General features: G+C 31.7%; 1 protein-coding gene across 7 annotated transcripts in view; it reads right to left on the bottom strand.

Annotated features, from left to right (window-relative positions):
- The window catches only part of FBXW7 (F-box and WD repeat domain containing 7), a 234,666-nt gene that overhangs the window by 29,743 nt on the left and 190,661 nt on the right, over positions 1–14,262 (bottom strand). Inside the window, exon 1 of one of the 7 annotated variants that reach the window (XM_077139783.1) lies at positions 1,971–3,669. The exons of the other annotated variants lie outside the window; for them this stretch is intronic. Coding sequence (XP_076995898.1) covers positions 1,971–2,231 — 261 coding nt within the window. The 5' untranslated portion in view covers positions 2,232–3,669. Of the gene's footprint in view, positions 1–1,970; positions 3,670–14,262 lie in introns of those variants that run through there. 7 annotated transcript variants of the gene reach the window in all.

The following is a 14,262-nucleotide window of genomic DNA, read 5'->3' as shown; positions in this document are numbered from 1 at the left end:
TAAATTGAAGTGAACTTAAAGTACATATATATTACCATGAAAGGGTGAAGAGAGCAATGTAAATAAGTAAAATAATCTTGAAAAAATGACTATAAAAAAGGCAATAGACAAGTAATCTGGGCAATAAGGACAGTAAATGAAAAGTAAATCCATGAGAAATTTGGAGATGGTATAATAAAGCTGGAGAAAAAACCCATAAATCGATATATACTCAGGATATAGCTCAACTGTAGCCCTATTGACAGATACTCACTTAGGATATATTAGAACTTGAAAAACAACAACAACCGATGAAAGATTAAAAAAGAATGCGCTATGCCTCTTTATAACGTATATCCAACAGTTTTTAAAGTATTTTATTATGGTATATATTATTATGGTATGGTACATGTATATCATAAATATAATGAGAATTGTACTATCAATATTAATATTGAAATATTTATTTTTGTATTTCACTATTGGTTAGCTGAGGTCATCTGATTGTATATAAATTTTAAAACTAGAAAATGAGATCTGATAAGATTCAACTTTTTCTATTTCAATATCCCCTCTCAGATTTGTGTCTACTAATTAATTACTGTATTACTGCAAGTTATGGGGGAAAAAATTCTGAGAATGATAGATAGCTATTCTCATTTTTATAATAAGGTGAAAGTCCTTGCTTTGCAGCAGTCTTATTTTCCTACCTATTGCCTCACATGAGAGCATTATAACACTGCATGCTACAATATAAATACTAAAAAGAACCAAAGAAACACTAAAAATCTCTTTGAACCATATTATGGAAAATAAAGAGTATGTTTTTCATCATTGTGCAGAAATTCTTACAAAATATAGTGATGATCTTATGATATCAGGGGCTAGAGGTAAGAGTACGACAAGCTCATCCACGATTTACAGCTTAGTTCATGCTATACCTACTGGAAAGAAATGGAATTGGTTTTATTTCATCCCTTCAGAAGTTTCTACACTCATTAAATTGTTTTAAAGTAAATTCTCTCAAAACCACTACTTTGCTTCTCCAAATAATTTTATTGAAAAGCAAAAATAGATATAAAACTTGCTATATATACATAGGTAGCCACGTGCTTGCCACATATATAAATTATAAACACACACGCAAATGAATCCATCAGGAAGGTCAGTCAATACTGATCACCTTAAAAGTCTAGTTTTTTGATAACTTCCATAGATTCTTATTTTCCTGATTATTATGAGAAACTCTGATATTGCTTCTAATTAAGTTTATAACAGTGGCTTTCAGAACTTTCCAAGATATTTTGTAAATACCTTAGTGCAAATGCCATTTGTCACTGAAAGAAAACTTTATTTTCATCTTAGAAATCCTTCAATGAATAAAAATGTCCAAAATGCATAAGGGAAATGGAGAAAGGATTATTATTAAAAAAATTTATAAAACAACATATCTTCTGTATGACTATAAAAGTCTTTTAAATATTATACTGTGTTCTGAAAATACTGACTTCAGAATCAAAAATTAATTCTGCAGCTTTTTTGAGAGGCACTAAGAGTAAATGTGATCTCTTTAAGTATAAACCCCCAGTACTTTAGCAATTCAACATTTTAATAAAAGACAGCTACAGTAAAAAGAAAAAAAAATATGTTAAGGTATAAGAAAATTGAAGGCAAAAAGGTTCACTAAAAGCCAACTAAGGGTAGAGTATTTCCAGGTCAGCATTAACGGAGCCACATTTCTAAAGTCTGAATATATTTTTAGTGGTAAATTGTCAGATTAAAATATGCCTTTTATTTTCAATTTAAATTTTTCCATAGCTCATGTCATTCCATTACTTGCTTACATTTACAATACAAAACAGAATACCATACATCCAGCCACCCACCAAAATTAGAGGATACTGCAGCCATCTCTGATGATACAGATTTTCTTTTCAGGCAGGCACACACACACACAATCACACAACACAGGAAGAAAACAGATTACTTACTTTGTAAAAAATCATTTTTAATGTGCCGTAGAAACCCATATTTTCTGTATTTTTCCCCTTCAATGATTCTGTGCCCCCGTGTATCCGGCTGCTTGGCAGTCTCTGACAATATAAACCTTTTTCAGGTAGGTATGTCACAGATTCTAATGTGGACATGCTCAGGCACGTCAGAAAAGGAAGATTAGGGAGCAGAACCGGCAACAAAACTCCACAGTAAAGGCAAATGCAGCTCAGTATCAAAACGCTTCTCAGGACATGCATACATACATGCAGCTTGACTGAGGAGAACTCGAGGGAATAATGAGAGAGAACCAAGAAGATTATTGGAGGAGACTATGCCCTGTCAAAGCCTTGACTGAACAGATTCCTCCCTCAGCAGCAGAGGGATCAGATTACATCTTCCCTTGAACACAGAATGGTGCAGTCCAGGATTCAGCAATGCAGACTGCACATCAATTATATGGTGATCCGCTCCAGGGAACCCGTAAGCACACAACGCACTGAACAGAGGGTGGATGTGGGTAGCAAATGAGCCCGCCCCCACACAAGGGCCCCTACCCTTTTCAAACTTTTAGATTATTTTTATGTTTTCTAAAACCTGCATTTTTTTTGAGTCTGAAGTAGCAAGCAACATTTCCATAAATAAGTCCTTTCAGAAACATTTTGAAATAGTATATATTTTCATACAGTTACCCCAAGAAAGGAAAAGCAGGCTATTTTCAGTAACTGTTATCCTGTTGTAGTCCTGGAACAGACTGAGCAGCTTTTTCAAGTAATTGGGATGCATAATCTCCATGGGAAAAATGAAATATTCTTTATGGGGTGGTGTGCGGGGTGTGGAATGTGGGGTGGGGTAGGGGTGACAGCCGGTCTGGAGGATATAGCATTTGCAGAAATTATGTAACATAAGTTATATTCCAACATATATATTTGCATGTATTTGTTATATTACAAATTAATGAAAATACTCCATTTACTTTTCCATTTCATTTTATACACAATCATTTTCAGGAAAATTATGTTGTACCCCATCAATCCTTAGTAATCACAAGAATGGCTTTTTAAGATTAACAAACAAATTTATCTAAGTGCATAAAGTTTGGCTGAAAGGTGCAATTTTCTTCAAAGGGAGTAAAAACTGTGCTTACTGGAGTCTTACTTTTATTTGTTAATCTAATTGAGTAAATCAGGAGGCATTGGATTCTACCGGCAAAACACTTTTGACAATTTGTATTGCTTATTATTAAAAAGGCATTTTAATGTAATAATAAGGCATCAAAATTTGCCTGAAGGCATCTTTTTCTTAAACTGACTGTGACACAAATCTAGACATTTCATCTTGCAACTTACTATACAGCTGCAGGGGCAATTATAAGATTCCTTGGACTAGAAAGGCCCATTATCAAGGGTTTAGTTAATTAACTCCTACACTCCCCATTAAAGTTCTTCATTACAAGTAAACTATAGTTTCATTATGAGTAACCTATAGTTATTTAAAGCACTTAGAAAATTTCTTTTGAGAAAAAGAAATACTATTTGGACCTATTACATTTTAATATTCTGCCATGGTGGTAACTGACTTTCTTTAGGAAAATTATTCTAAGTACTGCAAAAAGTTGTATTACAATTTACAAATAAAAATGTTTACCTTTACGACTAAGACACTGAGTCAATATGTCTTTTACTTTAAAACATAAATAAAAATAAGATAATTAAAATTTTATAAAGATGTGCATCTTGGGTCTTCTGAAAATTATATTCTACTATCTTTAAAATATTTTTTCATTTGGCACTTAAATGAATTCTTACCCTCAGAAACAATACGTACCTGCTCCCAGCAGAATCTAGTTTTCTAAAAAAATAAAACAGCTCATTTCAAAGGAAAATTAGATAGGCTTCACAGCATCCATGATTTAAAAAAAAATTGAACTGTTTTCTCCCTCCTGCTCTTAGCTATTTGAATAAAGAATTGCAAAATGGACACCTAAAATTTCTTCTAGAATTTGTTAGCAGTCACTAGCTTGTTATAGGACAAGTGCAATACTAGTACATACACCTTGACTTCAACTGAAATCATGCCTTATCTTTCATGGAACTAGACTTTCAAAATTAAGTCTACTCAGTTGAGGACAGAGACCAACTTTAACTAAATAAATCAGGAGATATTGTCTCAAAATCTAGGATACTAAAGAAAATATCTCTTGGTTTTGTATATTAAAAGGAAGGCACTTATGGTTACAGGGTTCCTCCTTATGACCACGAAGTTACAGGAAAATCTGTTCCTCACACACGCATGCTTATACTAATGCTTAATGTCTGAATAGATTAAATATTTACACCTATAATTAATAAAAAAAATACAAACAAAAAAGTATGTATTAGTAAGTCTCCATCATCATATGCTCCCCCCAACTACCACAGCTCCCATTTGGTAATTTTTATTAATTTTTTCAGTCTTTAAGTAAAAAATGTACATAGGAACCAATGAAGCCCTTATTTTCCCAGGTATTGAAACAATTCTCCCTAATATTTTGTTTACAACATTAATTTGAGCTGCAAAGAAAGAATTTGCCAAGCAAAGCTAGTTAGCCAAGCTTCTAACTAGATTTCAAATGAACAGGTAAAAATAAATGATTTTTATCATTTTCTGAAGTACTATTATCTTGTCTAATACTATCATTATAATCTATATATGAACAAAGCAAATGAAATTATTCAGAAAATCTTGGCTAATATACAGATTTTTAAAAGTTTATTCAGAGATTTAAGTTTTTTAGGATAATATGAGATACCCTGTCATGTACATGTATCTATCCATCTGATGCCTGTGGTAGACAGAAACATTTTAAACCTGGTATCAGTACATAATCTATCAAATAAATTGGAAGGAAAGAAGGGAGGGAGGAAAGAAGGAAGGAATTTTATGCCCTATGCTACAATGTTAACTAGCAAATTGATTGAAAAAGAACGCTAACTACTCAACCATAATATCATGAAGAAAATAGTTGTGTTTATCAACCCAATTTTTAAAATTACAATGTATTCAAGAAATTTTCATTATAGTAATCTAAATTTGTTTGTAATTTCAACCAAGCAATAATTTTTCCTATTCTATTAAAAATACTTATTTTTATACTGATTGACAACCAATAGGCCTTATTGAAAATTTATTAGCAAGGGAGAGGGACCGACAATGAGGTCTTAAAATGTAACCTATCTACTAACTCAAAACCAGTGCTCATCTCATCATATCATCGAGTTAGGTATAAGAAGAGATGATAGCAGTAACTTGGAGGTGGGGGGGGGTAGGGGAAGTACTCTGATTCAATGATGTACTCTGGTGAATAATGGTAATAGAATGATTACTTTGTGAACTGGTACAAGAAATCACTTTTTGAGCATACAGTTTGGGAGGACTAAGTTTAAAACAATGTTAGAAGGGCAAGTTTTAGATATGGGCACCAAAAAATCTACATATCAATACATGAGAAAAATATAAATAGTGAAATGGTCTTTGGTAAATAATGTATTTTCATAAGTATGTATCTTTATACATAGTGTCAGCACAGGAGTAATTAATAGAATACTTTTTCCTCTCCTTGACTCTCATTTAATTATTTCTCCCTCATATAAAGTTCTTCTATTATTGTACTTTGTCATTATTTTAACAATTTTTTTCTCCCTTACTATCTATTCCTTGAAGGTTACATCTTATTCAACTTTACCACTAGGTCTCAGCAGAAACATGGCATATAACAGGTAATTAATATATTTTTTTGTTAGTAACTGACCTTATAAACAAATAACAGCAACCAAGAAATCATTTTCCTAAAGCATGAACATATATTACACTTATTACTAAAATGTTTATCTATGTATTATAATTAGTTGATAATACTATTTTCTCATTACCTTGCTAACATTTAAAATATATATCTCCATTTTATAATTGGAGAATGTGTTTATATTTTTGTCGTGATTTCTTTATCAAAACAACATCTTTATTCTGATATTACAGTAGGAAAACCACCCACTACAGTTAGCTGTCTTGGCCAGAGCACAGAATTTAGCTTAAGAGACAGTTCGAAATTTCAGCATCAAAGAAAGGAATGCCAAGCATGAGGCTAAAACAATCTTTTTGAAAACTCACTAGCCCACCACAATTAACCTTCTGGGATGCAAGTTCTTATTAAAAAGTCCACAACTAAAACTGGCAACATAATAAAACTTTTCTAGAATAGGAATTACCAGTTAAAATAATGTGTATGCCCAGCATCTACATTTTCACTAATGCAAGCAGGTGGCGGTGTTGCACAGTGAGCTACTTCCCACATCTATCCATTCATTAAGCATTTATTTGTTACCTACTATATATCAGGCACAGAACAGTGTTTAACTAAGAGAACTTTTCTCTTCTTCCCCTGATTTTATAGTCAATTAAGAGAAAGAATAAGACAGTACATACACAAATATGACCATTAAATCTCATACTGCAAAGTTCTAAAAAAAAGTTTAGTAAGTAAAATGAAACAAAGTGAGCCAGATTCAGTTTGAAATTACCATGCAAGTCAACAAATATTGAAGTACTAGTGAATTTGAAAAAAAATAAAAATATTTAAGTGTTAAATATTGTAATATACAATTTCACTTTGTTTAAAACAAGCTTATTTGGTGCAGGGTGGGGGGATGTTTATAATAAAATACAAAACCCCAACCTCAATAAATCAAACTGTAAATCAAAACATCAAAGTCATATGACTTACATATAACTATAATTATAGAAGTGATACATTCATAAATATTTCTTTTTCTTGAAATTTAAGGGATATACAAATCCTTATAAAAATAAAATCCCTGAAGATTTAGCACAGATCAATTATATTATCTTTATAATATAAATAATATTGTCAATTATATTGACATTACAAAATAATATTAATTCAAAGTATAAGATTACAAAATAATATTAATTCATCCCATCAGATTGGGCCAAATTAGTGATCTGGTAAATTTGCACAACCGTGTGTGTAAACAAATATAAAAATATTTACACAGAGAGTTTGCACACACTAATGCAAATTAATAAGTTATATTTATTACAGCTATAGAAGAATAAAATGAAGGTAGGAATCTTGTTTGTTTTTGCCTTCCTAAAATCTATGTTGTTATGGAGCTGTCAGAAATTTAATACTATGTATTAAACATTCTTTATAGACAGCCAATACCAATGCAATAATTTGAAAACAAAGTTTGTAACTCACTATGTAGTTTACCCTGATTTATCCAGTTCATCTTCAGGTTTCATGCTTCAAATCCATTATACACTTCCACTAAGAATCTTGATTTCATATCCAAAAGTTTCCTCTCAAAGTTTTATTGTAAATTTCTTGATAGTAATCCCTTCAGTAAAGTAAGGAAAATAAGTAAAAACAAAAAATAAAGTTGATTTCAAGAAAAATAAAAATAGAACAGCAAATATAATCCAGGAAAGAATTTAACTAACATGGAGAAAGAATGAAATCAATTTCACTTAATTAAGGCTTACAGTACTATTCAAAAAAATTTTTTTAACCAAATTCTATATTTATTGCTGCTGTCTGTGATATTCAAATATATGTACTTGACTTGAGAAAAATTTTCCAGAGGTGTTCTATATCAACCTTGCATTTTAGTATTAAAAATAATCTATAAGGTCATTTCAAGGGATGTTTAAAATTCTGGAATTAATTTCCCAAATTAGCTACTAGTCACAGCAAAAAATGTTCTAAGAAGAGACCTAAAGGCTAAAAAATAAAAGGCAACAACCTCCTCTGTGCACCAACTGAACCAACAACAACAAAAAAACATTAATAGCAGGAAGTTACAGAATTTTAGAACTGAAAGGGATTTTAGAGGTCACCCAATCTAATTTCCCCTTTGGAATAAACACAAGCTTTAGAATCAGAGAAACCTGGGATCAAACACCAGCTTTATCAATAACATTGGTCAGTTATTTGAGGTTTTTCTCACTTGTAAATGGCAATACCATCTACATTATTCTAACCTACACAGCAATTGGAGGACACAGCAGATGTCTAGCACATAAGAGATACCCTATATGGTAGGTGTTATTGACAGATGAGATAGGTAAGGTAGAGTATTAAGCACCTTGCTCTGGCCTATGCAGCTAACTGTATTAGAACTTTGCTCTTTGGTCCACAAGTACAATACTTTTACTGAATCCCATTAGATATGTGGTAGCTTAAGTTGAGTGAAAAAATCAGACATTGTCAAAGAATGGAAAGAAGTATTTTCACTATACAAAACCAAGCAATATTTTTTTTAGCACCCTATATTTTTGAGACAATATCCCCTGATAAATTTAAAGTTAGGCTCTGTCTTCAAGTGAGTAGATAATATTTTTTAAAAGGGTAGTTCAAGTAAAGGTAGGACATGATTTCAGTTGAAGTTAAGGTAATATATACTAATATACCACTAGTATTCCACTTGTCCTGTAACAGGCTAGTGAACGCTAACAAATTCTAGAGGAGATTTTAGGTGTTCATTTTACAATTCTTTATTTAGATAGCTAAGAGCAGGAGGGAGAAAACACATTATTTTTAATCACAGGTGTTCTGAAGCCTGTCTGATTTTCCTTTAAATGAGCTGTTTAATTTTTTTTAGAGAACTAACTTCCATTGGTTGTATGTATATATTGCAAAAAAAAAAAAAAATTACATAACTACATATCAAGTGCTAAATTAGATGATACAAGAGGTCAGAAAATGAAGAAATCACTGGAATCGTCTAAGATTTTAGAGGACGTGGTCCTTCTTCTGAGTTAAAAAAATAAAAAGGGAGTGTGATAGATGTTCAGGAGGAAGAAGGAAATTATCATCCATGGACCTGATATATAGTATGTGCAAATACTACCATTAACTTGAAGGTAACACCTGTAATAAGACTTCTAGTATTCACTGGGCTTAGAAGGTTCATTAGGGGAAAAATTATTTAGTGCTTTATCGTCTAATTCAAACACATTACTAGAGTTAAAGTATTCTTTACGTTACAGTAGAAAAGATTTCTACAAAAGTACAATGACTCATCCTTCCATTTTAGGGCTACATGTGTCTTTCTTTACAAGGAGGACTTTATTGTGTGGGTGTGAAGATTGACAATATTTTTATTTTACTGACTAATAAGGGTCTCTCAATAGGCACTCACAACAGAAACCATACAAACAAGCAGGCTGCACTCTTGAATATAGGGGGACTGATGCAGAGAAGAGATTCTAAATAAACATTATTTAAAATCTCATACTCCTAAGAAAGCTTAATGAAAAGATGATTAAAAATGTAATTCAGATAGGGGTGCAAGGGTAGTTTAGTGGTAGAATTCTGGCCTGTCATGCAGGAGACCAGGGTTCAATTTCCAGCCCATGGACTTCCCCCAAACAAACAAACAAGCAAAGAGAGAAAGAAACATCAGACAAACAAAAATTCAACAAATGGTGCTACAATAATGGGCTACTCATATGGAAAAAAAATGAAATGTGACGCCAGGCATATAGCATACAAAAAAAAGTAACCCAGGGTAGGTGGGTACATGATTTATTGATTCTCACAAACACGTGGCCAAACAGACCTCTGTTACTCAAAAATGTATGACTTGCTTGGAAAATTAACTAAATACTTGGTCTTGTTCCACTGTTTTTGCCTCCCCCCAACCCCTCCACTCCCCCACCATTCAAAGCCTCAAAGCCTCCTTCTAAGGAAAAAATTCACTATAGAGTATTTTAAAGTTAGAGAAACAAATTATTGTGCACAGAACTAGGGAAGGGCTACTGTAAACTAGAAGGTATATGCATTTGTTTTGTTTGGAGAAACATATTAAAAGAAAAAATATTTTTAAAAATTTTAAAATATTTTCTTTCTTCCATTAAGGCTTCTAAGATTTCTTAGTCAGAATTAAAAAAGAAAAAGCAACAATATGTCTCCTGTATTTTTCCAAAGCACCTATAGTATAAATCTAAATCTTACTTAAATTAGTAATGATCCCATTAGCTATTACTATCTAGCACAGCTGTTCAAATGACTTAGAATACCTTTTCCCTGATAACATCCATAACACATACAACAATTTTCTATTCTTACAACTAACATCTCACTTTAGAGCAGCATTCCCTAAAGTAGATTCTGCTGAATGTTTAGTCTTGAAAGATGTTCTGAGTAAAAAGGTTTTCAGATCTCAAAATTGTGAAAAGACTCACCATCCCAGGTTTATAATATACATGAAGCACATTAAGACTCATAATAAAGAAACTCTAGCTTTCCCAAACCTCTGTGAATACAGAATTAATCTATTAATATCCTTCAGAAGTATAATTCTGAGTACACTTTGAGATATTTTACTCTATAGAAGGACCTTAATGTTTCATTTTTTAAAAAGAAAAGCAGTCATCAAATAAGAATGCGTAATTAGGTAATATCCAAATAATTAAAAAAAATTTTTTACAGAGTTTAAAGGAAAATAACAAATGGAGAAAATAAATATATAAGGATGGTCACCACAGTATTACTTACAATTAAATTGGAAATAGCCTAAATATCTAACCATAGGGCATTAAATTGTGGAACAATGTAGCTATTCTATGCCTGGAATACATTACATGAAAAAGGATTGAAAAGCTCTGTATATAACAGTATGGTCCTTTTAGAGAAAGGACTAGATAAATATATAAAAACGTTAAAGTGGTCATCTGAGTGGCTTAATAAATGATTTCACCCCTTTTTTCTGTCAATAACTATTTACTTCCACAACCTTTTAAGCACCTACTATGTGCTAACAAGTGTTCTGGGTAAGAGGCAAAAGGTAGTGAACAATGCAGACAAGCACCCAACACTCATATAACTTAATTTAGTGGGAGTGGGTGGAGAGGGAGTAGAAACATGATAAGTAAACTAATAAAAGATTATTTCATATAATGCTAAATTCCACTAATAAAAGATTATTTCATATAATGCTAAATTCTAAGATAAAAATAAAACAACTGATATAAAAGAAGTAAGTAATTAGGGTAGAAGAGATGTGTGACTCATTTTGAATGGCATGATCCAGCAGGCTACATTTTAAGTAAAAATGATAGGGTAAAACCTGGGATCTGCAAGAATAAGATCAGTACCCCTAGGGTGATGTGGCTAGTATAAGACAAAGTTGCAAGCTAGACAGACCAGATCGGATAGGGTCTTCTAGGTCAAGAATTTGGATTTATTTCTAAGTACAATGTGAAGTTTTTAGAGGATTCCAAGAATGGGAGTAATTCAACACAGTATAGCTCCTCTCTGTAATCTTTGCCCATTTTGTTACTTATATTTTCCAAAAAAAAATTACATAAAATTCAAGACCACTCTCAAAGTGATTCTCACTTGATAAAATTAGACATAAAGAGAAAAGAATACTTAGCAGGATTTGAATGCTTTTCAACTCTTTCATACAACAATTACTTTTCTACTCCGCTTACCACCTGGCACTGCAGATTAACTCTCAAGTTCAGCATGTATCCTAAAAGGTTCCTGAATTGAAACAGGAAGAGAACTGGAACAATTAAGTAATACTTATTTAGTGTGTACTATGTACCAAGTACCATTCTAAGCTCTTTATATCTTGTAATTCAGTTCTACAAGAATGAAGAGGTATATACCATTTCACATCTTTCTCCTTGTTGTTCCAGTTTCTATGTTCTGATTTTTACGTTTCCATTTGATAATTTACAATCTCTTTTTGAGAAAGAGAGAAATGTTGAGTTCAGATCTCTACAGACTGTCAATGTATCTGCCAGTCTTATTTTAGCAAATGTCTATGGTGAAATGGTTACCCTTAGTCATTGGAGATGAAAGGATTTGCTCATGGCACACATTTTAAACTGCTTCTCTGTGATCATAAAGGAATTCAGAACATAATTAGAGATTGCCAAAGTTGGATAAATTCTTCAATCAAAATTTAGTCCTGCTTTTTAAATGACTACCAAGTAAACATTCAGGATCTTCTTATCTAAATAATATTTATTGATAAATAATATTTATTCTTAATACTTCTATTAGTTGGCTTATTGATCTCACTTATGTTTAAGTATAAACACTTGGCTGATTCAAACTTACTGCATCTTTAAAAAACATAGGCATCTCTTCTCATCTCAATCTTATCTAACGTTCCAGAAAAATCCTAAAATTAAAAATAATGCTATTTAATCTTTTAAAACTCTAGTAGGAATCAAAGTCTGTGGATTTGAACTTACTCCATTTATTCAAGCAATATTTATTGAGTATCTATTCTGTATAGGTTTTAAGCTAGTAAGAAACAAAAATAACGTTATTGTTCTAGAAATGTGTATATCACAGTGGTCTTTAAACAACTCTTTACTTATTTTAGTTTAGCTTGCCTGTTCTCTTAAGTATTCAACTGTTTGATATAGCTGTCAGTTGAGTAGGGAAGAACCTAGTAATCATGCCCTCACTATATATAAAAAGGATTCTAAATACTCATTTTAAAAAATACCAATTTACATTTTAAAGCAATTACAGAATATATAATTTAACAAACTACATTCTTTGCTTTGAAAGAATGAAAAATGCTTGACTAGCATAATGCTTACATAATCCCTTACCTTTTCAAGAGATTCTTAGATTTTTGAGATTTAGTAAATAAAACTTGAGTAAACTAAACTACATTGCTGGAAATAGAAGGGTTATGAGTAGGGTCTGACATAATTTTATCTATCATGGAAATATTTTCAATATAATTATTAACTTGAGGAGATCTACAATAGTCTTTTTATTTGCAGTGAACTTTAAGACTGATGGATAGGAGCACTGTGATATTACTGCAAAACTACTGTAGTTTACAAGTTCATTTTCCTTATGAAAATTTGTTTTATTATTTTGGTATATAATTAAAAGATCTTTATCTATAAATTCTCAAGGCTCCCAAACAAAAATTAAAATTCAAAATTTTGTCACACTTGATATATGGTTCTAAAAAATTCTTTATTTAGAATGGATATCATGAGTTTCTCACCAGTAGCATGAAGATATGTGATATGTAATAATGGAATGATAACTACTAAACAAATGTTCATTTCAACTTAATTCACACAGTTGAATTCTTTGAAATGAATGGATCTTGGGGGGAGAGTGGTAAACTGAACCTTCTTCTGGATCTGAACAAGTACATATTTCTCTACTGAGAATCGCAACATGGTGATTTGGGAACACTTTCAAAAACTAACTCTTAAATTTTTTTAAATGACTTAGTGATTTAAAAAAAATGATCAAAAATTCTGTGCCAAGAAAAAAAATCCTATGAGGAATAGTTAAATCTAACAATGAATATAGAGTCAAAGCCAGTAAAAAGATGTTGAACTTTAGTGTATTCTTAAAATTGAAATATTTCTTTAGCCTTCAAGACACAAATATACACAAACACCTCCCCTCTTCATTTTATCTTTCCTTTAACATTAATCTTTCAAGATACAAAATAGCATTTTGGCCATATTAAAAAAGAACTTATTTTTCAAGAGAAGTTAAATGAAGACATGTTAATTATCATGATCACAATTAAACAGTAAAGATTATGGTACGCTTTTAACCTCAAATTCCACTATAACATTATCGGTGGCATCCAAATAAATCCTCTGAGTAATAGAATGACTCTTTATTTTCTATTCTAAACAACAAAACAAAAAAAAGAGGGAGATCTCAGTAGTGACTCAAATGTTTTACTTGAGGGATCTAGATCTATCATATTTAAGAAATATTTAGCAGGGGTTACTTAAAGTCAGGAACTAAGCAAAAAGGTGAGGATGTAAAATTGAGCAAGATGTAGTCGCTAACCAAGAGGAACTCCCAGTTCAGGGGGAAGGACAGAGAGGTCAATAATTGACAAATCAATGTAACTGATAAATAAAAGTGTTCAATTTATAGGATACATAGTGCCAAAAAGAGAAAGAGATACATACATTCAGGAAAGCCATATGGCAACATTTTAAGTCAAAAGAATAAAAGGAAAATCAACACTACATTTTAAAATGACTTGAATGCTCTTTTTTTTTTTTTTTTTTTTTTTAAAGAGAGAGGAAAGGAAGGAAAGAAAGACAGAGAAGGAAGGAAGGATGGAAGAAAGGGAAACATTTTCTTATTTTTTTATTATATCTTGTTTGTTTATCCGTTTTTTGTTACATGGGCTGGGGCCGGGAATCGAACCGGGGTCCTCCGGCATGGCAGGCAAGCACTCTTGCCTGCTGAGCCACCGCGGCCCT

This window comes from Tamandua tetradactyla, chromosome 22 (genome assembly GCF_023851605.1).
Source record: "Tamandua tetradactyla isolate mTamTet1 chromosome 22, mTamTet1.pri, whole genome shotgun sequence".
Lineage (NCBI taxonomy): Eukaryota > Metazoa > Chordata > Mammalia > Pilosa > Myrmecophagidae > Tamandua > Tamandua tetradactyla.
The sequence above is the reverse complement of the archived record's forward strand: the minus strand, read 5'-3'. Positions and strand labels throughout refer to the sequence as shown.